Raw genomic sequence first — 22,873 nt, forward strand, 5'->3', positions numbered from 1 at the left:
TCAAGACCCTAACAAGAACCTCCTGGCACAGGCTGGAATACCAAACATGTCTGTCTTGCACAGCCTCGGTCATGTCGGCCCAATCCCCGAGGACGTGCTGCACAGGAATCCTTGTCTTTGAGAACCCTTCCTACACAGATGCAGGACAAATGATCCCCACATATAATCACGTCAGCAATAATGACACACTTAAAATGTCACAGCAATTTCAATTACAGCATATTTCCGTCACTGTGAGGAAAAACTGCGATGAAAAAGCTATACACCTGTGTATAAACAAACGACCCCCCACACCATTTGCTCAAGGGAGCAGTTAAATGGATCCTCATGAGCATTCTTTGCTATAAAAAGGTGCAGGTCTGCAACTGTATGCGAGCGGCTGCACCTGTAAAAGGCAACAGGCGGGCGTGAAAAGCCGAATAAAGGCAGACAAGGTCGATGGACTCTGTGTGAACCTTTACTATTCTTCAAAGCCTTCAGGTCGAACAGAGGACTGGCTTTCCTATAATGAAGAGGAGATTGTTAATCTAGCATTAATGCCTCAATTCCCATTAGAAGCCTTCAAGATTCACAGAGGTGTGAAGCGGTCTTCTGCATGAATGCACACTCCCTCACTCGCTCGCGATGATACCGGCTCACCACAAAGAGCGCCTGAATGAAAGGGGCGTCAAAAGGACATCGATTTCTAATAGAGAACTTCCTGGGCCGGCAGGGGGCTCGCCCTAACCCCCTTCTCTGCGATACGGTCAAGGGCACTGTGTGTGGGAGCAGCCGCCGACCCGGTCTCTCTCCGCCAGGCACCAAATGAACCACCGCAGCAGGACATGAGGATCAGAGAGCGGCGGGAGCCTCCTTTCATCTCTGGGGATTAGCACTTCCATGGCTGCGAAGGATTCATGTTTGTCTGGGTGCAGTGGAACACTCCAGGAGAGCTAGCTACCATTTCGCCACAGGCTACATCCTTCCTGGTTCCGCTCAATTCGGATAATTCCCCCAAGGCCACACATACACGATGCACCCTGGTTAAGACAAAGGTGCGGGAGGAGACGGCCATTCCGGGCGAGGTTTCTCAATATAAATAATAAACCCTGTTAACGCGGTCAAGCCTGGAAAGGCTCAAGTGGTTTCACTCTGGGTTGATCTCCCGGTACCTAAAAACATTGCTCGGAGCTCCGTCCCGGGTTGCGGAAGTAACGATTTATCCGAAGGGAGGCTACACAAAAAAACAACCCTGACATTTGCCGGAGAGTGGAAATTCTAATAGAAGCATTAAACATGCATGGAAACATTGAAAGCTTTACTCTACGGTTCCACTCAAGCGGCACCGGAGCAGGAGAGCGGAGCTGTCGGGGAAGGAGGGTTGCGTGACCGTCTGCGGGATCCTCCAGCACCGGCGGCCTCGCGCTGGGCGACACCTCCCGCGTCATCGCAACACGGGCTGGCCGTGTTGAAATAGAGGGAAAAAGGTTCTGTCAGAATCCCAACTGTGCAGCTGTGTCCCACTTTGGACCGGCTTGGTACTGACAACAGCACTGACTCAGGTGGGCCAAATGAAGCTGTTCACCCAGGTTTTGATCCAATTCCAGCCATTCCCGTTATCCCCCGCTGCTGAATTGGACCGTGTTTTCCTTCAATCTGGCTCCTCCTTGAAAACAGACCTGATCCTGTCACGACCCGAAAGCTTCGGCTCAGACGTCCGCCACGCCGGCTGGAGCGCGGACGCCGGCTCGTAAATGAGTAATGGCAGCCACATTAACATTAAACTGGGGGTGCAGGCTGAGGGCAGCTCAGACGGGGACCCAGGGAGATCAGGCGCCCTCTGTCTTATAAAGCAGCGGTTGATTAATGTTTGATTCCAGCCGGCCTCGTTCTCCGGCCACGCAGAGCTAATCTGCGGAGCAGGTGAGAGCGATTGAGCTGCGTGGGGGTGAAGAGAAACCGTGTGCACAGGCGCCGTTTGAAAAGGTTGAGCCGGCATTACGTCGCCCGACCCTGCGGTGGCTAAATGTCGGCGGCGTGGAACCGTCCAATCAATCCGAAATAGGAAAGGCAGCAAAGAGGCGATGAAAACAATTCAGGGTAACATCGGGGGTCAGAAAAGCAGTTTGTAGCGCACGTAACAGAAGAGAGCTGGGGAATTTACTCTCCTGGAAACGGGTTTGGAGTCATGAATAATGAAGCGTCTCTTTAGTCAGCAGACTAGTTTGATGGTAAATGAAGATCAGCTGGTTATTTTTAACCCACGACAACCCACGGTGACCCGACCTCATCCAGCCTCATGGTTGACCTTCGTGCATTGTTCCTGAATGACCTCCTGGGATGGTGATCAGGTCATCCTGGTGACTGGGACAGAAAGTGACCTTCGTAAATGGTGACACCACCGCAATACAAAAAAAAAGGAGGGAGGTTGTTTTTGGGGCCCAAAAGGTAACATCAAACACCTTAAACGGTGGCAGAGCTTGAATATCCTGTCCTGTATTACATTGAACCTGTTCCAAAACCAATCAATTAAAAGGAAATTTTGTGTTACGAAGCAGTCAAAACTGCCATGTTTGCCATTAACAACCGCTCTAATGTCAGAGATCTGTCATAAAAAGAAGTCATAAAGCAATAAAGGCATCAATTGTCTAAAAGAAAACCTGTTTAAAGGCCTTTACAGTGTGTCCGATTGACAAAGGGGAGGTTAAGAATGGTAAATGAGCTCTGACGGATGAGCGACTGGGGAAGACGAACTGAGACGCCGCCGCTGGTGTGAAAAACACACCTGCCCGTACTTCACAGGAAGCAGCCGTTTCATTCCTCATTTCCAGGGAGAATACTTTACACGGCGTTCCCTTCCTCCGCCTGTGAAAGGCGAGGGAATATGCCACGCTGCTCTGCAGTCCTGCAGCTATTGCCGGAGCCCTCAGGAGTAGCGGGGAACTTGTTTGGTGGTGGTTTCTTTTGTAGCAGCGCCAGAACTGATGTAGGTCTTTAAATAAACATTTCATAAAGACAGACGCCAAAACTGGGTCAGCTTTAACGGGAAATGTTCATCTTTTTCTCCATTAAACGAATAAAACAGTGCAAAACAGAGAATCCCGCCATTATTAAGCGAAAACAGTGATGTTCTTATTTAACCAGGCAAAATTATTCATGATCAAATCCCCTTCCGGAGATGTTTTGTATGAAATGCGTATTTTGATTAAGATGTTTGAAGGAAGATTGTTTCATGGTTCCCAAGACTCTTCTTCCAGCTCCCTCTCAAAATGACGGAAAAATCTTTAAATAATTCCACCAGTGTGTTATATTGGTTATTGGAAAAAGGAAGTCACAGTTGAAATGAGATTAACTGACAAGTTAGAGGCATTTAGTTCCAGAGCGTGACAGGAAGCTGTAATAAACGTCACGGAAAGAGGAAACCAGCAGGTGTTGTCATCTGGCGTGTTGACGTGCACCACGTGAAGTCGGCTCCAATGCTAATCCTACACAGTGACAGATTAGTACATGGCACATAAAATGTCTGCTGCACACACACACACACACACACACACACACACACACGGAAACACGCCTAAAGAAGGAAAGTAATCTGGGAGTTTAAGGAACACTGCGAGGTGGCTGTGATTGACAGGCAAATCATTCATGCCGAAACGGCCGCGTGAGAAAGAAAAGCAGCAAACGCTAAAGTTGAAAGTCAGCCGCGGAAATGGCCTCAAAGCAAACTGGAATATTTTGAGCGCCTTTGAAAAGCGGAGCATTAGAGGGAGGAATGTGTTTTGGGGGTTTTTTTGCGTTGAAAGAAATAAAAATCTGAACACTCCGCTTGCAAAAGCCGAGTGCCAATCAAGTGTGCCTGTTTGAGGGTCAGGCCTCACTCCGACGGTGCCTTAGTCACTTAGAACAGTTTAACCCGGGAGCGACGCATTTCCTATCCCTGCAGTACGTCGCTCTGCCAGGGAGGGAAAAGAGGCTGAGAAGAACTTCTCGTCCTTCTCATCATTTACCAGCTGGCAGCCAAGATTTTAATGTGTGATGGGATTTGCCTGAGCCAGCAGGGTCTCTGTACATTAGCATGGTTACTTGGAGGGTTGAGCTCCTCCTATTGGAGAAGCACCACACGTGGATTGGACAACTAAAACTATTTGGGAGAGGAGAAATTCTACTTCCTGTTCCCCAGAATCACCCTTAATGTTAGTGTAATTAACCCCGGGAAATGTGACTTTATTAGTTCCTGCTAGGGTGCTAATATGAAGTGAGCGCTAATTGGTGCACAACCTGGCAGAAATGACAAAGATCCAGGAGATATAAATGCTCTCTGTGGGAAAAAAAGGACTCAGCAGAGACGACGGTTCTTCTACACCTTAGATAATGTTGAAAAATGACCACATATGCTTTTCCAGCAGCAACTGAGCTAATTAAAAGGAGAGATGACAGATGATGCTAACACAGAGCTGGAAAACCGGCGCCACTGCGTGGAACAAACGGAATTTGTAGCTGGAACTGTAAATTCCCAGGGAAAATACTGATCCATGTGAAACAGAACCCAGGGGAGTACCGCTAGGCAACGTCTTGGGCACCTTCGCTGTCTGCAAATGACCAGAACAAAGTCTGTCTGCTGTCCAGACAGCAAAATCCACAGCATCAAGCAGCTCCTGCTCTAGCTTCTGCAGGATGGTTTGCAAAAACTCCCGGCAGAACAACGCCTCATACTTTCCGCGCTCTCCTGTGGGTTTGACGTCTTTTTGAGGAAAAGTTTGAAAACGTGGCAGAGGCAAGTCTTAAATTGAATAGGAAATAAGAGCGTCTCGCTGGAGACAGGCTGCCATCTTTACGCTTGTTTGTTTCTTTCTTTGCTGCCGTCTTTCTTCCCCGTACTCTTGCATAAACCATCTGCCATGAAGGTCCTGTGTGGCTTTATTTCAAGAGCACTTAGTGGCTGTCTTCATCAGCCCGAGATCTGCTGCAGAAAAACAGCTTTAATTGGTGCTGGGGGGAGGCGAACAGAAGGGTCGCGCGCTTTGGCACGTTTGAGGGGGAAACATGTCGGAGAGAATCAAAAATTGCTTCCGGTCCGAATGCTGCTAATGCTAGCATTTCCTAAAACAGTCCTAAAATATACCGGCACACACTCCCCGCTTACGTCACATGAAAACACATTCAAATGATCAGAAATGGGACGTGTCAGAAGCTACGGCCTGCTGATTGCTCGGAACACCAGCCGTCAGGCTCCAAAGAGGCAAAGGCAAATCAACAAGTGCTAAAATTGCCGACTATAATGTTTTACCCTGTCAATATTCCACGAGCCTTGAATCTGCCCCAGGAAGCCCCCCGCTCGGCAGCCAGAAAGATTTAAATAACAGATGTCAGAACTGTGTTGAGCTAAATTCAGTAACTTGTGTGACATTGTAGAGAAAAAGGAAACCCCGTGGAGTGAGGCCAAATCCATTTCAGGACCCAATTGCAATTTCACCAGGGCCAGACGGAAAGCTTTTCCACAATTAGGCTGACAGAAGTGGCCTCTCTGACACATCAGAGGTAACCTGGAACGCTCTCCTCCCCTTTTATTCTCAGTCCACTGTCAGAATTTCTCGCTGCTTGTGTTGTTTCAGGGGGGCTTTGAGACATTAGCTCCTGTTGTTGCTGTAGCATTGGAAACATTTCACAGTCCATTAGCTGCTCTCTCAGCTCCAACCACGACTCAAAACCAGAGAGGGGGGTGAGGGAGGCTCGAGGGGGAGGGAGACCGTACAGAACATTAGAGCAATCTGGCACAGAAGTAACACTGAGGACAAGGTGTAATCAGCCTGCCTCTGGTTGGAAGCGTGCACGCAAATATTCAGGAAACTAGGTGAACGACCCGACCAACGACCCTGCTAACGACTCTCAGGTGACCACCCAGATCATTAGCATGCAGATGGTCCACAGGGGCTATATATTTTCAAGCTCTCTCCTCAGCGATTTCAGAACTGAAGAAGCCTTCTGGATAGAAGGCGAAACGTCAAAGAGAAGAAACCCAGTCCAGTTGACAGAGAAAACTACCTTGGATTCAGCAGCTGGTCGCAAACAAGAAGCAGCGATGAGCTAAAATTTGAGCTTAAACCCGAGTGAAGCCTCCAGGAACCTTCATACAAGTCAACAAGGTGTAGAGGAAAGATCTGTAGCAGTAATAAGGACATGAGTATGAGCTAGCGTTAGCACAAACGCCATGAGGAACACCGAGGAACTAGGATACAGTGCTTCAGCACGCCTGGACCCAGCGAGCTGAGGCACTGTGGCTCGTCTCCCTCCTCATGGCTCTCTCTACGCTCCGGGACGTGGTTTGGTTCGAGTCCATCCTTTATTGTGCTTGTAGCCAACAAGCAGTTTAACCTGGTTGAATAAAGCATTCCGGTAGAACCTCTTGAACCAGGTCCTGACAAACAGTTGGGGTTTGTCCAGTTCTAGTGCCGATTTGTGATTAAGGTTTTCGCTTTTATCTGGGCAAAAAAGAAAAGAAAAAAAAAGGCGAAAGCAAAGCTGTGGAGCGGCAGTCGTTTGTTCTGGCCTTTTTTTTCCCCCCTCCATTCTCATCAATCACAGAAATGCTGACCTTTCATACTGCACAGACGGCCTGTTGGGTCCATTATTTTATTCCTCCTGCAGTAGCACGTTTGGGATTTGTGCTTACAAATGTGAAGTAGGGGGAAAGACGTTGGAGCTGCACTCGGGGAGCAAGTCACTGGTTCTGGGGGGGGTTCACCAGCATGCTGGTACATTTGCGACCAACTGGCCTCTGATGCAGAAGAATCCCCTTAAGACAACAGCTGAATTATACAGGTTTTGAGTAAACAGCTAATTTTCAGTTTGGCGGGAGTATTTGAGACCTCCCGTGCATTTGATGGGAGGAAAGGTATTAAACACTGCAGAAAGAGAAGAACTCTTGACCTTTAAAGCTCTCTCACCGTGTGCTTTTTTAAAAAGAAAGTTTGGCTCCAAGCTAATAATTGCTCTAAACTTTAGCTGTCTGTATACGCAAGAATTGCTAATCCAGCACTGTCGTTCTATAAAAAAATAAATTATGAGTGATGGAAATATTTTCAGAACTCTTTTAAACCTGAATCTGATTCATCATACACTGGTGACAGAGGCTAACCCACAGAGGCTAACCCACAGAGGCTAACCCACAGAGGCTAACCCACTGACCTGCATTCTAACAACGATACAGCCAAAAATTGTCATTGGGATTGTGGTCAAGGACACTTTCCTATGCTGAATCGACCCGGCATCCTTTGCATCAGTGAGGCGATCACTTATCAGCTACCACCTGAGCCACATCTAACGAGATAAGCTAACCAAGCTCTTTGATCCTATTCCGGCGCCTCTTTCTGTTAATAACATGAAACCAATTAGTCTCAAACTTCAGATTCAAGTGTTGTTTAAAAGGAAAGTGATTTATGGAAGTGAAAATAACTATTGTGCTCTAATAAAGCAGTTAATTGTTAATTAGATTTGAGGAGATCCTGCGTCTCCATTTTCCCTTTTCTCTGATATAGCAGTGAGAGCTTTACATAAATAAATTATCAGGCCTTTGGAGATTAAGGAGAACATACAGCAGGAGGCTAATCAGCAGTACCCACGTCTCTTCACTGTGTGCAGGCTCTGCATTTGGCCCAGACGGTCGTGGAGCTTTTTCGGGGCGCTCGATGCGCTTGAACAATTTGCAAAGTTGGCAGAAAAACCATAATCAATCCGGAGACTATAGATAAGAACCTGAAAGTCAGTCGAGCGGAGCGTTTTCTCTTATCACAATTACACCTTCCCCCTCGCTTCAGGTACAGTCAATTAAGCGAGAAGAGGAGGCGGTGGCGTCCACTTCCTGCTGAAGAGTCCTATCACAGAACTCCAAGGGTCCAGCAGAAGAGCCTCCGGGAGACAGGTGGAGAGGCCTCTGCCGGCTGGCGTTGCACCGCAGGCATGTGTTCGTTTTGCACCAATAACAAATATGCACACCAGGCAAATCAAGGTGTCCTGGATGGTGCAATGCAGGGAGTAAGCTAGCAAGGGCACGCAGACCTTGCCCCGACGCCGCCTTCTCTCACTCATCTGCTTTTAATCCTTTTTTCACATCCACGCTTCCGTTTTTTCTGCCTTTCATTGTAGAGAATCGTTCCCATTATGTGACTACTCAGCAGTACGGAAAAGGAGAAGAGGTGCGCGAGAGGACAGAAACCAGGCTTTTAAAGGGAGAGGAAACGGGTCAAACTGAAGGACTCGGGGACGAATATCCACCTCTGGAGAAAAGATAAAGTTTTCACATAACGGTTTTAAAAATTATTCCTGGGAGAATCAAGAACTTACTGATACAAAAGAGGCAAAAGGCTTTCAGAAGCCCATTTAAGAGGATCAATGCTGTTTTACCAGCAAGGTCTAATTATCCTGGAGCGCTTGACTGAAGCAAAACAGCCTCACAGAGATCAGAATCAGGATCCAGAACTCATCAAAATCTGTTTTAAAATTCACAACGTAAGAAAAAAAAAAAAAACGAAAACGGGTTCAGAATGCAGTGGGATTCTCCGTTCATGCTCCAGGTGAGTCTTTCACACTTCCGGCATCGAGAACGTCAGAAGGAGCTGGTGAGGGGCCGTCGAGGACATGTCCTGGGTTCAATCCAGTGGGCACTGGGACAAATTGGCCACATTCTGAACATAAAACGGAGGTTCCTCCTGCTCTGCCCCTCATCTCTCAACTATTGGAATCTATTTTAACTGTGTTATTTATTCATTCATTGGCAACGTTTCCACCAGCAGGAGTCACTCAACCGTGAAGACGGCGGCTGTGATGCGGCGCTAACGTCTCATGGAGCGCCAAATATTTGCCTTTTGGACAATAAAGAAGAAAAAAAAATCATTGAAGCTTTCCCCAGTGGATTCCACACATAAAAATAGACCTGAGGAGATGTTTGCTTGATGCCACTGTGAGGTTCTTCTGAGCGAGTACAGGACGTGTAAATAAACCGAGAAGACGCGCAGCTTTAGAGGGAAACCTCTCCTCCGTGGAGAAGTGTTCCAATAAAGCTGGAAGGCGATATTCCTTATTGGCTTCTTATTGAAAAGCGCGAGTCAAAAGGGGGTAAATTGAGTAAGTGGGTGGAGGTAAAAGGCGTGCAGGGAAGATGTGCCAAACTCAATATTCTGATTGGCCACATGGGTCTGCGCATGCTGCTCTCATTATTGCGTTCTACTCCATCCCTCCTACTTTCAACATCGGTCGTGACACACAGAGTGATGCCGCGGTAAAGTAGCTTCCTGGTGGTGCCGGTGATGTTTGTGCCCCCCCCCCCGCCAAGATCAGCATTAGAGAATGGTTCCTTCCAAATTAGTGCAAACGGCCAATCGGCTGCTGGTGACAGCGCAGAACGCTCTTAATGAGGAGAGAGTGCGACTTTGGTTCTTACCACGCTCGCTGGACAGGGTGGAATCTGCAACAGAGAGAGGGAGACAAGGGGGGGGGGGGGGGGGGTTAGTAGATCATGACGGACTGGGAAAAGTGGCGCGCTACTGCTAATGCTAAACGAGGCCAGAGGGACTATCTGGACGCTAACACACGTACAGAGGACTATCTCTCTGTCACATCTGTGTAATCATTCACATTCGTCTTTGCTGATTATCCCGGCGGCGCCGTTCAACCAAGGATGCACTTTGTTTTCTCTCTTTTACATCTTGTCATTGCCTCGAGCCGCAGGATTTATCAATGTCGCCAAACGCTCGTTGTGATCTTCCAGACGCAGGAGAATAGCAGCACACGCATAAATACGCTGTGAGGGTGATGTTTGGTCACCCGCGCTGTTCGTTCACTAGACTCAGATCAACCACGCAAACAACAGGAGGCCTTGCAAGGGAGAGCTGACGAGCAGTTCAAGCTTCCTCTCTCAACTCCGTCCGTCTGCTGCTCACTCTCCTCTTTTATTTGGTGCACACAAGATTTATGTCAATCTGACCTCATGATTCCTTCTCCTCCTATCTCTACGACTTCCTCGTGTCCTTGAACATGGTACCTCTCAGTGCTGGGTACCTAACAGCTTCAATACTTGGTTCAAACACTCATACATTCCTTTTGATTAAACATTCTAAATCTACTTACTATACTTACTATAGCATTGAAACGATAATAGTAATAACAACAATAATTCTTCTCACAACGCCAACCAACACTGGCGCCACAGCTGGATGACAGGAAGAGCGGAACGCCGTTCTGCTGGTTCCCTGACCTTCTCGCGTCCTCCGAGGTGTTCAGAAGTTTTACTGCAAGGATTTCTCTATTCACAAGTCCTCAAACTTGAATGATTTGTCACTGAAAATACAAATGTTGGTGATCTCTGCGTTGATATTGGTGCATATTTCCTGCCTGTTTTTCTTCAGCCGCTCCACTCCGACCACCCCAGAAGATGGAAATGAAGTGAAACTGCAGAGGACATGCAAGCAAACATCAGCTCTGCATGAGTGAATCAGGGCTTTGGGGGCGGAGCCTGTCAGGCCGCAGCGGGGCCGCCTGCAGAAGCAGAGCCTGGACTCTCGTTTGCGGTCATGACAAAAACGGTGCCACTTGTGCTTTGAGCGCTGTGCAAAGTATTTTCCTGTTCTCTGTGGTTCAGTCACAGTTTTGAGCGTACCATTAAATATGAATACGCTGACCTTCCTGCTTTGAATCCGACACACAGGCTGATAATAACAGGGGCATTCTTTGCTCTAAATGCATTCAAACTCTTTTGAAAAGCTTTGACTTGTTTAAGAGCCACATTTCTTTCTAAATGAGAGCTATTCTGCCCAGACAGCCCAACTGTCTCTGTTCCTCCTCTTCATATATAAAGAACTTCGCTCCCCACATCTTAAATTATTCATCTCCCTCTGTCAAGAATTCAGCCTTGCTAGCAGTTGCCCATATCCCTCACAAATTGGCAGACAGGCTCTTATTTGGCATATGGTGCAGAGCGCCGCAGCAATTCTCTCTCTCTCTCTGTGTGTGCTCGGCCTGCTAGAACTCCCGAGGAGCGTGGCGGCGCCACAATGCACAAACAGTCAGAGACGCGGCCGCAAACACCGATGATGAAACAGCTCCATCAGGGTTTTTCCCAGAGTTGCAGGACAGGGCGTTTGCATCAGGGTCTGGATGCGTTGCCCTCCCGTCAGAGTTGATTTGGTTGGGGTGAGAATGAGGAAAATAGTTTTTCTGTGACCTCTCTTAAGTTTGGCGAGCTGAATAGATGTTTGGGAAGAGTGCTAATGTAAGTGAAGGGGTGATACTGATGGCGTTTGTTAGCAAGATGGTGCGTGTTGATGCTTCCATGACCGACGAGCTCTGTCTCTCTGCACGGAAACACAGCCCGATTGCATATGAACGCCCCCGATTGCATATGTGGCCTCGTAGAAGGCAGCAAAGTAACTTCCCTCTGCGACCTTCGGGGGGGCCAAATGAAGCCGTGGTGTCTCTCTTTAAGTGAAAGGCAAACTTGCACTTGCGGACATAATTACACAGCAAAAAGAGGAAAAACAAACACCTCGCCGGCTTATTTATTACACACTCAACGTAAACCGCGTTCACATTGGGCCGTTTGCCAAACGCTCCCGTTGCCCTCCTGATGACTAATAACAGCAGAGCATTTTCACCTAATAAATAATACATTTGAGAGTCTAATCAAATTGAACAAATGAGTATGTCTGGAAAACTATTAATCACAGAGCAAACGTATGTTTACAAATACAACACTGGCACAAACAATCAATTATTCATAAAGTGAATGCTGGGTAAGTGGGCTTCTTCCCGGGTGAGATGCTGCCATAATTGGAGAGGGACTACAGGAGTGCCGGCTGTTCCTGTGTGTGTGTGTGTGTGTGTGTGTGTGGGCACACCCGTGTTTATTTCTACTCTTCCAACACACACACGCACATGCACGAAACACTTCTCCCCATGTGGCAACTTCCCCCCAAACACGACAAGAGCAGGCAGAGTCGGCTCATTACTGCCTAATGAGTTGTCTGATTAGTACTGAATATAAAAGCCTTATTGTCAAGAGCTGTATGTTTATTTTGATTAATTACTGCACTAAAGTGAGTGAATGGAAGCACAATGACACGGGGCATTAACGTTTGCTGGTAATAGGGCCCTCGTGGAGCGAGCTATCGTGCCGTCCACACTCTAAACGCCACATAGAAACCGTGACCAGCGCCCAGAGAGGTTGTGTATTAGACAGACGTGTATTTAAAACGTGCTCTCACTTCCTAAATACCCATTTTAGTTTTTAACACCATCTGCTGCGTTTGCCCCTGACGTGTTATTCTACGGGCACACACACACACACACACACACACACACACACACACTCAGGGATGATTGCCGCGCTGCTTTCAAGAAGGAAAAATTCACTTTAGCTCAGCGCTGAAATATCATATCTTTTTAGCCGCTCCTGTGTTTGTTTTATAGTTCATTTGTGCCGTAACTAGCGGCGACGCCACCTAAAACCTCAGCCTGAGGTAAGATGGCAGCTTTGAATTAGCTTAATAGCTCTGGACGTTCTTGTTTGCTTCTGCGTGGGTGTAAATATACTGAACAGGATGCGCACATGTGCGTCTTTGACAGTTTAGAGCGACGTGACACAAATGACAAACAGCACTTCAAACCAGGCAAATGCTCCGCTGGTGCTGCTTCGGTGATCACGTGACCCGCGCAACACTTGTCATGCCGGCAAAACTGGCGCGTCTGCAGAACCCCGGATGGTTAATGAGACCCTTCAGCACATCCTGATTTATTTAAAACGTCTCGCTCCAGACTGTACTCATGCTGCCAGCTCTCACACTCTCTTCTATAGTTTGAGTGTAATTATTCACTTTGATCGGTCCGTTAAATGTGTAATAACAAAAAAAAAAGAGAGAGGTCTTTAGGATTCCATCAATCAGAGGTCACGTGCGTCGCCCACTGGGCTACAAAATCTCGCCGCCTCTCTCCAAGTGTGATAAACACATTTGCCAGAATAAATATTTCAAAACGGCAGAGGGCTCCTGTCACACAGAACGTCTCTGCTCGTGTGAAGCTGCAGTCCCATCGCCCCCCCAGCCCCCGGGGCTCTGGAGCTGGAGCGGAACGTATCGTCTAGTCCTAACAGACACACCTCAACATCTGACGTGTGCATGAGGCGGGTCATCGCACGTGATTAGCTGTAAACACACAAACACTCATATCTCCTTGACAGAGAAGAACCACTGTTAGAAATATTGTGTCAGATTTACATAATGGGAACAATCGCTGGGGGAATTGTCGCGCTTCTTTCTGCAAATGTGCTCAAAATAGCTTGAAGAGGTCTAAAGTGAATGAAGGGGGGGTGGGGGGTGAGGTGAAGAAGCTGATAAAAGCAGCATCATTCCGACCGCAGAGATTCTAACCTTTGACATTATTTTTCAGCAGTTTACTTGGCCGATCCCATCTAACATCATTCATTTCCAAGCGGTTTAATGATTTAATCTTTTTTCTAATCAGAGACTCGGAAAGTTTTGGTGAACTTTTGCACTTCAGTGGAGTAAATAAACCCTCAGGTTGTGGCTGTTCTCAGCACCGGCTTCTCAACGGCTCTCTGACACCGTCTATGAGGGAACGCCACAGATGCTAACAGAGTGGTATCCTCCTTAGAGAGCCCATTTGGAGCTCATCCACCAATTAAAAAGAAGCTTCAAGACAAGATGCTGGAGCGGCTCGGGCAAAGGTACCGGTTCTTCCTGTCAGCAACCAGGGACATGATAAAATAATCGCTGCTTAGTTACACCCAGTAAAAACCGTTAAAGAGGTTTGATTATCATATTCAAGAGGCAAGAATCAAACAGAAAACCCCCTCTAAACCCTAAACCCCCCCCACAGAGGGAAATCTGTCTAAGAGCAATGACTTCCAGCAACACGGAGCAGGTGGACAGAAAGCACTCTTGTTCTTCTCACAAGCGTAACAGTGTAATATATTCTGTCAGGCCATAAATCTCAAATTGATCCTGCTCGTTGCAACCTATTTGTACTTTTCTCGGAGCTAAAATGAGTAACAGCGATTCCCCGGGAGGCTATAAACCGTAATGGGGGCGACTCGACCTTAATGTTAATGCACTCCAGGTAGCAGCTAGTTCATTTCTGCAGCCTGCTAGCATGTAAACATCATGCATGTAGAGACCTTTTGGCACATTTGGCGTTTACATGCCTGAAAGCTCTGCCGATGCGTCACAGGTAGCAGTTTCCACCGCGGCGGCGCGATTAACGCCACATGAATATGCATGCGCAGCCCTCACTCATGAGGACGGAACCGCTGTGAGTCACAACGCGTGGCGCGGTTGTTCTCCGAGTGCTGTTCTCCGACATGCAGACGTGGAGAGGGTGGGCGGGGGTCCCCGCTGTGATGAACTGGTGCTGACACAGCCAGATGTTTAGTTAAAAAGCAGAGCCCTGGTGTGGGAGGCAGGGAGGAGCTGGCAGGTGCTGCAGGGGTTTCAGGCATCCGTGTGTTCTGAAGGCAGAGACGTGAACGCACAGAACGCCGGCGGCGCGCGCAAATCTGTGGGTACAACGCACGCACAAACAGTCACACACGCGTTCCTGGCTGCACTCAGCACCGTTTCCTGGTCAGAACGCACACCCTCGCGTCGTCGTTCCTGTTTCGACGTCACGCCCGTTGCTGTGTGATCCCGCTGACTGTGTGGAGCGCAGCGATGGAAAGAAGCATTAAACTGCCTCCACGTGAGGCTTCATTGGCAGAATCAGACGCTTCTCCACCCTTTTTCTTTCTCCATAAATTTCTCTCTCTCTCCCGCCTACTGAAACTAATCGCATTTCCCACTATAGCTTAAATTAAATAGATGGCTGCCATTAAGACTGGTAAAGGACACAGGAAGGCCCTGGGGTGGGTGGGGGGGCTCTCTGTGTAGGCCTGGGAGGACAAGAGATGCTTTAGGCGGACTCGCAGAGAGAGATGATGGAGGGAAAAGTGGACGCTGACGAGCACTTTGAGGCCTCGCGCGGCTCGTTTCTTTTCTCGGCGATGCTGCTTGCATGCAGAAAAACGCGAGCACAAACTGCTCCTCTGCAGCATTTCTTCTGTGTCAGCCTATCAACCACTTCACCTCCTACACCCCCCCAACCCCATTTAACCATCAGGGGCTACAAAGAGCAGTGCTGTCTCCTCGCCAAGCAACCTCTCTCTCCTCCCTCAGATCTCTGCCCGCTGCTATTGACAACTAGCAGGTACTGTGAAGTATTTCGTATTCACCTGGGACTCATCTTAGCAGTCGCATCTGTCCAATGACGGACTATTAGGAGGCGGCTAAAGGCTGCCGTCAATCCCTCAGGCACATATTTGATGATTCCCACATGGGAACGTTTGCCTGCTAGTCTTAGCTAACCTCCCGCGCTATTTTAACAATCTCTCCTGGGTCTCTTACAGATCTATTATGCGTGTGCAGGAGGCACATTATGAGACGCCTCGACATCTACAGTAGAAACTGCTTTGTCAGAGCCCGTGTGCTGTGTTTCGAAGCAGCTTATTTTCCCGAAGAAAACTGGCACAAAACTGTCACAATGGCCGAGGTCCATTTACTCCCAGGAAAATGGTTCATTCTGACATCCTCAAAGAGGAACAGTCTGACAGGTAGAAGCAAATAAATGACTGCCATCAGGACATTTTACAGAAGAAAAGAGCAGAATTAGCTGAGATTAAGCACATTTCCATTTTAATTTGCAGCATTGAGGTAACAGATTGTGGAAGTACATTTATAGGGTGATTGGAAAAGGGACGGATTTGGAATCTGAAGTTACCGTTTGGACAAAACAAACCCTTCTAAGCCTAAGGTGAGCTTATCTCTGCACCCGTTAGTGTAATGGCTCAGCAGCAGCGCTCACGCTTGCCTCCACGCCATTATCCTTGCATGTGGTTCAAGGAAAATGGCAGAGAGCAGGAGGAGGACGGGATCAAGTTTTGTGACAAGTCTAAGTTGTGGGCGCAGCGAGAAGGTCAAACGGAGCACTTAGATACGAGGAGCCACTAAGTGGACAGAGAACATGCTTGAGAACGCTCTTGTAAAGGAGAAAAGGCGTGTTTGGTTTTACACCGTCTGTGGCCTCTTCACATGCTTTGAGTGTGTGTGTGTGTGTGTGTGTGTGTGTGTGTGCGCGCGCCGCAAATTGTAAAGCAGTAGCGCAAAGCCAGTGTACCCAATTACAAACAATAGGAGTGAATCGCTAAGATTGCTGTTATTGATCGTGAAGAGGTCGATAATTCCCCCCGTTTTTCTTTTCCTTGTGTAATTGTGAAAGAAGTCAAACATGACATGAACCATGTTTTCCGGAAGATCAAGTCAACTATCTGAATGCTGCTTATTTTAGCTTTTACCTTCTGCTCAGACTGGATAAAACCACACGTTGGGTTAAACACACACACACACACACACACACACACACACACCACACACACACACACACACACACACACACACACACACACACACACACACACACAGCAGCATGTTGGCACAGTTTCAGCTGGACAAGCGCTTTTATAGACTCATCATAGTTCATTTATACATTTTTTAATCCGCAAATGCAAACTAAAACTGGGCCTGCAGCCATTCCTCAAGCTTTTCCAAGTAAAAATGATACCTTTCCGGTAATTTGAAACTTAATGGTGCATTAAAAGAAACAGGAAATTGCTATTAAATGCCATTGCTGTTTGTTAATTACCCATCTAGCTTGGATAGATTACTACTGTTCTGTAAAAATCTATAGTCGGTCAAAATGGGTTTAAGAATAACCCCGGTACTACTGAACATTTATAGACGTTTTTGGCCCTTCATTAAAAATAAAAATTATATTTTTGTTGCTCCTGAAAGTTTTTCGTGAACAAACTTTAATCACTCAGAACTGGCCGGTTTTACGGTGCTTTTCTCCGCTCACCGGCGAGCCGCAAACAGGCATTAATTCATGGTGTTGGCTAAACTAAAGCCGGCAAACAACAGCCCCAGCTCGTCTAATAACGGGGGGGCTTATCGGCTGCCGCCATCACCTCTAATTTTCATCAGTTTTGACAGCCCCATTAAACGAATCTGTGACCAAAAATAAACATGTTTTCGGGACGAACGTGAATCACACCTCCAAGTGTCGCGGAGACAACAGCCCCAGCTCGTCTAATAATGGGGGGGGGGCACGTTTTAAGATGTGACGCACGTTTTAATTACAATGGCGGGCCGTGCTGACGTCACGATGAACAAGACAAAACGCCACCTATTACCCCAGGACGGAAACGGTGCCAGGACGATTCTGGAGCTGATCACATGCTGGAAAATGATGGTGACAGTGGTCGGCAGGAGGATTACAGAGCAATTCTCTCTTTTAATCCCGATCTAATAGTAATGAGTTTTATTATCCTTCTCTTTGAGTAGATAATTGTGCAGCTACAAGGACCGAATTGTGATAAGGCGACATTGGACTTTTTCCTGTCTCCTCCTTCCTCACCGCTCAGTCGCTCCCATCAAAGTCTCATAATCAACAGCCAAACGCAGAACCGTGTTAATACAGCGTCACATCTCCGGTTCCGCAGTGTGTTATCTCCAACGGGCCCTATGGGGAACGCACTTCAAATTCAATTAAAAGACAGGCACAAAGAACAGCTTTCAGAACCCTCGGTGGGCCGCCCGGGACAATGCAGCGCTGGCCAACGCCACCTCGGCACTCGGGGACGGTGACGTTTCTTTATGCCAGTATGACATCTTTATCCTTATTATCAGCCTTGAATACACGCACGCACGCACACACGCGCACACACAAACACACACACACACACAACACACACACACACAACACACACACACACACACACACCACACACACACACACACACACACAAAGAGCCCACCTGTCTGTCAGGAGCACAAAGGAAAAAAAAATCTGTTTCTATGACAACACCAGGCTTTAAACTTACGAGTCACTTCTCTAACTGCAGCAGACATGGAGGTGCACTCTTGCTTCCCTTCTATATTCATCGGTTTTCCTTCTTTTGCAGGAAAATTGGCCTTAGGAATCACAGATGTGCATGAGGGAAGGAAGGAAGGAAGCATGCGAGGAACCCTCAGCTGATCAAGATAAGATGGCACATAAATTAGCTTGAATCCTTCTTATGCCCTTGTGTTGTCCTTAGCCCTTGCCCTTGATGATGAACCCCGGCCATACTTGAAACGAGGCGTAGAGAAATGTTCTCCGATATGCGGCGCCCACTGACGCCATGGCAGAGAGCAGATGAAGAAAAGGACGCACATAAATGTAATTAACCACAATTATTGGTTTCCACAGTAATAAAAGTCATATTTTTGCAGTCCCATATTAAATCATTAGCTAATACATGTAAATATTTAGCCATGTTTTGAATCGTTCCCAGTATTTTAAAATCGCTCATTATAATGAGCTAATGAAGCTAATTCTAGCTACGCCGATGGCAAATTCATTGCAAGTAAGGCCAGAACCATGGCAACTAGCGCTACTAATGACGGCATGTTGCCCGTTTGTGACTTCACTTTACTTCTGCTGATGTAGCAGCCGGCTAGCGACAATGTTTGATGATGTGGTCACATGGCGTCCCATTGGCGCTCACCGTTGAGGCTCAGGCAACAGGGCGGACAAACACCGGGTGAGAAAGGCCGCCAGCACCGCCGACGTGACCACGGGCGAGGAAGTGGCGGCAGTCTGACGACCAAACGTGCATCCCACCGGCTTGTGTCTCGTGTGATGAAATGAATCATTACCGCTGCAGCATGAAAGAACACCGTCTGGCGGGCGCCCAGATGCTCCCTGGTGGGGGCTGGTTTGCGATGGCTTGTGAAGATAGACTGCGCATTCAATCACAATGCAGCTCCTGGCTTCCTGGCCACCCCGCTGAAAAGCTCAGGGCGTACAAAGATCAATGGAAATAAATTAATTACTACGCAGGCAAATGGGAATTCTGGGTGGCCCAAGTTACCATGGAAACCCTTGCTGCATGGCAGCTGATGTAAACAAAATTGAAGAGATTCTTGTAAACAGTTCTGAGGCTGAGACGCGCATGTGCGGCGCATCGGGATCATTTTCTGCGCTTCTGGAAATGTTTTTTTTTTTTTTGCAGCGGTGACGTTCGGGGGCTGAACCGTGTAAAAACTGCCAGCTTGCCTGTTTCGCATTTGTGACATACAAGCAATTAAGGGATGAAACGGGTTGTGAAGAGCTGCCGACGCACTTATCGTGACTTTCCCGCACCTGCTCTGCCTGTTTGGACCTGCAGAAGCCCGTTCAGGCGCGGTGCCTGCCTGAGGGCTACATTCGCTGGCACTAATATCACACAGCGACCCAATGAATTACTAAAGAGTACAATCAAGGGAGAAACCAGCCCCCTGTGCTCATATCGCCATGGAACTGGCCTTCCTACTTACGCAAGCAATATCGCGAGCTGTTGTTTAGCTTCCATCACATTTTCCATTAAAAGTGGCATTTCATCTAAATCAAGCCCCCGGGGTTGAAATCCGTGTAAAAAGCATAAGGGAGGTGAGAAACGGGGGAGTTGTGGCACATGTGAGGGCGCACGTGTGGGAAGGTTCCAGCGGATAACTGATGTCATCATCGTGGAGAGGGTCAGTATTTTTAGCCATGGAGATAATCAGTGGTGCATGCTGGGTGTTGCTATTAAGGCAAATGGAACAGGCAGTAATCCGGGCCGTGTGGACCCCACGATGGTGCACGAGCATCAAGCACCCAGCATCGGTGGGTCACTGGACCCGGTTCAAATGATCAGTGCTCAGCTGCCGCAGTCCACAGAGCAAGTTTTGCAGTGACTAAAGTCTGGTGGGACAGAGTGGCTAACAGAGGGCAAACACTCGCCCTTGAGGAGGTACGAGTCTGAGTGTTTGGATTGTTTGGATCTGTCAGACAACTTTCAGGCACTCGACAAAAGCGAGGAGCCTCCAGGAGCAGCAACTGCAAGACTGCTCGGCCCATTTTGCTTTAAAAACAAGTTAATAAATGCCAACGTGCGGGTGGCTTAGTCACTATCAATCCAACAGTTTACCCAGAATGCACTGGACATGGCAAAATGATTAGTGCAGCTGCCTGGTATCAAAGTTTGGGGGTCCTTCTCTGTAGAGTTATCAGTCTTCTCCTGCTCTCTGCCCCAGTCCTGCACATGTCCCCTCGGTGGACTGGTGACCCGTCCAGGGTGTCCTCTCTCCCTTGAGAAAGCCCCCCCCCCCCCCCGATGAGGGTAAACAGAGGACGGCTGGAGAGAATCATCGGACATGAAGCAGGAAAACAGTGCACACGGGTTGGAAATACCACATATTTGAAATTGTGACTAAAGATAAACAAAATCAGTTTAGAGGCCATAAGGAACTTTATTTATTTATTATGGTCAATAAATAACATAATCACACCCATGAGTGAACATGAATGAGCGCATTATTATCTTAAAAAATGATTGTATAAACGCATTACTACGAGTTGTCAAAGCTCAGCAGTGTGTTTAACATTAAAACTCAAACTGCAGCTAAAATTGATTGTTATTTCACACGGATGGATCGTATTAATTAATGATCCATGACAGACAGTTTTCATAGCCGACGGTACGTATTCACTAAATCTTTGATCGGGACGCAATTCAACCGCGTGCCTTTGACGAGAAAAGAAGGAAAAAAAGGACATTAAGAATCGCCGGGGTGTACATTTACACATCTGCCGTGACCTTTACCTGCTACCTTAATGAGATTTCCATTGATTCCGCCTTCCCCAAGAAAATAAATCAACTGGAAACTCAATCAAAAATTGACACGACAAATCTGAATGCTCCAATGGTCGTGTCTCTAACGAGTCGATTCGAGTACAATGAAACGGCTTATAAACAGGGGGGTTATTATGTTATTCTACAGTGTGTGTGTGTGTGTGTGTGTGTGTGTGTGTGTGTGTGTGTGTGTGTGTGTGTGTGTGTAAGACAGATCAATTTGCCTCAATGCTCAATTCCACATGGTTCAGCAACGTCTAGGTGGGTAACAGCTGCACAGTGGGTTCAGGTTAATCCCCCCCAACACACACACACACACACACACACACACACACACACACACACACACACACACACACACACACACTCTTACCCTCTCCATTACAAGGAGGTCGGGGACGGGACTTCTGTGAGGCAAACTAAAGTGGTTGTTTCCAATCCCAAACAAGTCGGCTGCTTGAGGTGTGCGCTCCAATTCCCCAAATTCCCAGCTTGACTACCAGGGGCGGTTTATTAGAGGCCGTAACCTCAGACTCAGGGGCAGAACTCCAAAGTTTTCTGTACAGGAGGGAGGACCGCTGGTAGTGACCCAGCAGGTCAGCTGAAGGACACAAAGGATTTCGTTAATCCAGGAAATTCTTTAGTACATGTGAGGAAAGTCTGTACCGGGGGCCCCTCAGGTTCCTGTGGAGCCTGCTTTGGGGGTCAGGGGCCAGGGGTGGTGTTGAATACAACATGGAGGCAACTGCTAGATGTTGAATGTTTCCTTCCTGGTTTGAATGAACGAATGAATCAAATGACTACACCTGATTTAGAATTGCTGGTAGTTTTATGGTGTCAGGATTCAACAGCAGCTGCAATATTGCCAACGGATTTACAGCCTCAAATCCAAGGCTGGGACAAAAACCCCACCTGGATTGTGGCTTCTGGGTGTGTAGGTTGAGTTGTTTGGGGCTTGTTTACTGGCGAAAGGAAAATGGAAGCTGAAACAGACAATTTGTTGCACCATCAGCGGAAGAAAAGGTTTAACTTGTCGCGCTGTTTCTCAGCCCTCATGGTCCCCCGGAGATACAGAGGGTCCAGAGATCCGGGGGGGGGGGGCAGGTAGATGAGTCGGGGATGGAAGGACAGAAATGTGTGAGAATTCTTTTCTTGTTTAAAATAAAAAAGGCAGCAGCTTGATCAGACAACGACGGGCCGGCTTTGATACAGCTTTGAAGGTTTCAGCGAACGGCAGATGCTTGTGCGCGGTCCTGCCAGAGCCGCCCGTTGCACCGCGCTAGCGCGGAGCGTCTGAAGTCGCCAAACAAAGGGACGTTTTGGAAGACAAACACGGCCGGGAGTTTTGCAATTAGCTGATCCAGTTCCACTGATTGGTAATGACAGGAGCAAGCGTTGCATCGAGGCACATGGTTAAACACGCACCCGCACCCGCCCACGCACACAAACACTCACTCACACACACAAACACTCCCACCCACACACACACAGACTTTGCTTCATTTACTGCTATACCAAATCTGATCTGATTAGCAATTAATGGTGTAATTGGCCGTTGGAGAGGTTGTTTTCTCCCCGGAGACTCGCTGGTTCCACTGAGCTGGTGGAGTGGACGGGGAGGGATGTGATTCTGGTAGCGCTTGTCAATAAAAACAACAAACAAAAAAATCTACGGTTACAGGGCGCAGAAAGGTATCTCGTGCACTGCGATGCTGCTTGTGGCGATGGTCTTGACGCCCTTTCAGAAAGAGCGATAATCAAATCAGCTCCCCTCTGCCTCCTTTGTCACGGCCCCAACGTAAGAGCTGATGATTGATGAACGCTGAGCCTCAACATGGCTGCCGGCCGTGCGCTACACACACACACACACACACACACATCCTCAGGCCCTCTTAATGGAATCGACCTTGTTGTAACCCCCACCCCCTCTTTCCTGTGTTTAGTTTTTATTGCGTTTGTTCCTACATCCTCTCGTTTCCCACACAGGAAAAAAAATGTATATATTTCCAACATGGCAAAAGCGTTTGGAATCACAGATATTGCCGCCAGGCCGTGTTTTATCGAGTCAGCAGAACAATAAAAGAAAGGTTCATCAATAATCTCAGT

The 22,873-nt window shown here is 47.8% G+C and overlaps 1 protein-coding gene across 3 annotated transcripts in view; it reads right to left on the minus strand.

The window, feature by feature from the left end:
- The window catches only part of cdh4 (cadherin 4, type 1, R-cadherin (retinal)), a 129,237-nt gene that overhangs the window by 65,016 nt on the left and 41,348 nt on the right, over positions 1-22,873 (minus strand). For 2 of the 3 annotated variants that reach the window (XM_057031406.1, XM_057031405.1), the window contains exon 3: positions 9,416-9,439. The exons of the other annotated variant lie outside the window; for it this stretch is intronic. In XM_057031406.1, coding sequence (XP_056887386.1) covers positions 9,416-9,439 — 24 coding nt within the window. The remainder of the gene's footprint in view (positions 1-9,415; positions 9,440-22,873) is intronic. 3 annotated transcript variants of the gene reach the window in all.

The sequence above is a fragment of the Takifugu flavidus genome, chromosome 4 (assembly GCF_003711565.1).
Source record: "Takifugu flavidus isolate HTHZ2018 chromosome 4, ASM371156v2, whole genome shotgun sequence".
In the NCBI taxonomy this organism is placed as follows: domain Eukaryota; kingdom Metazoa; phylum Chordata; class Actinopteri; order Tetraodontiformes; family Tetraodontidae; genus Takifugu; species Takifugu flavidus.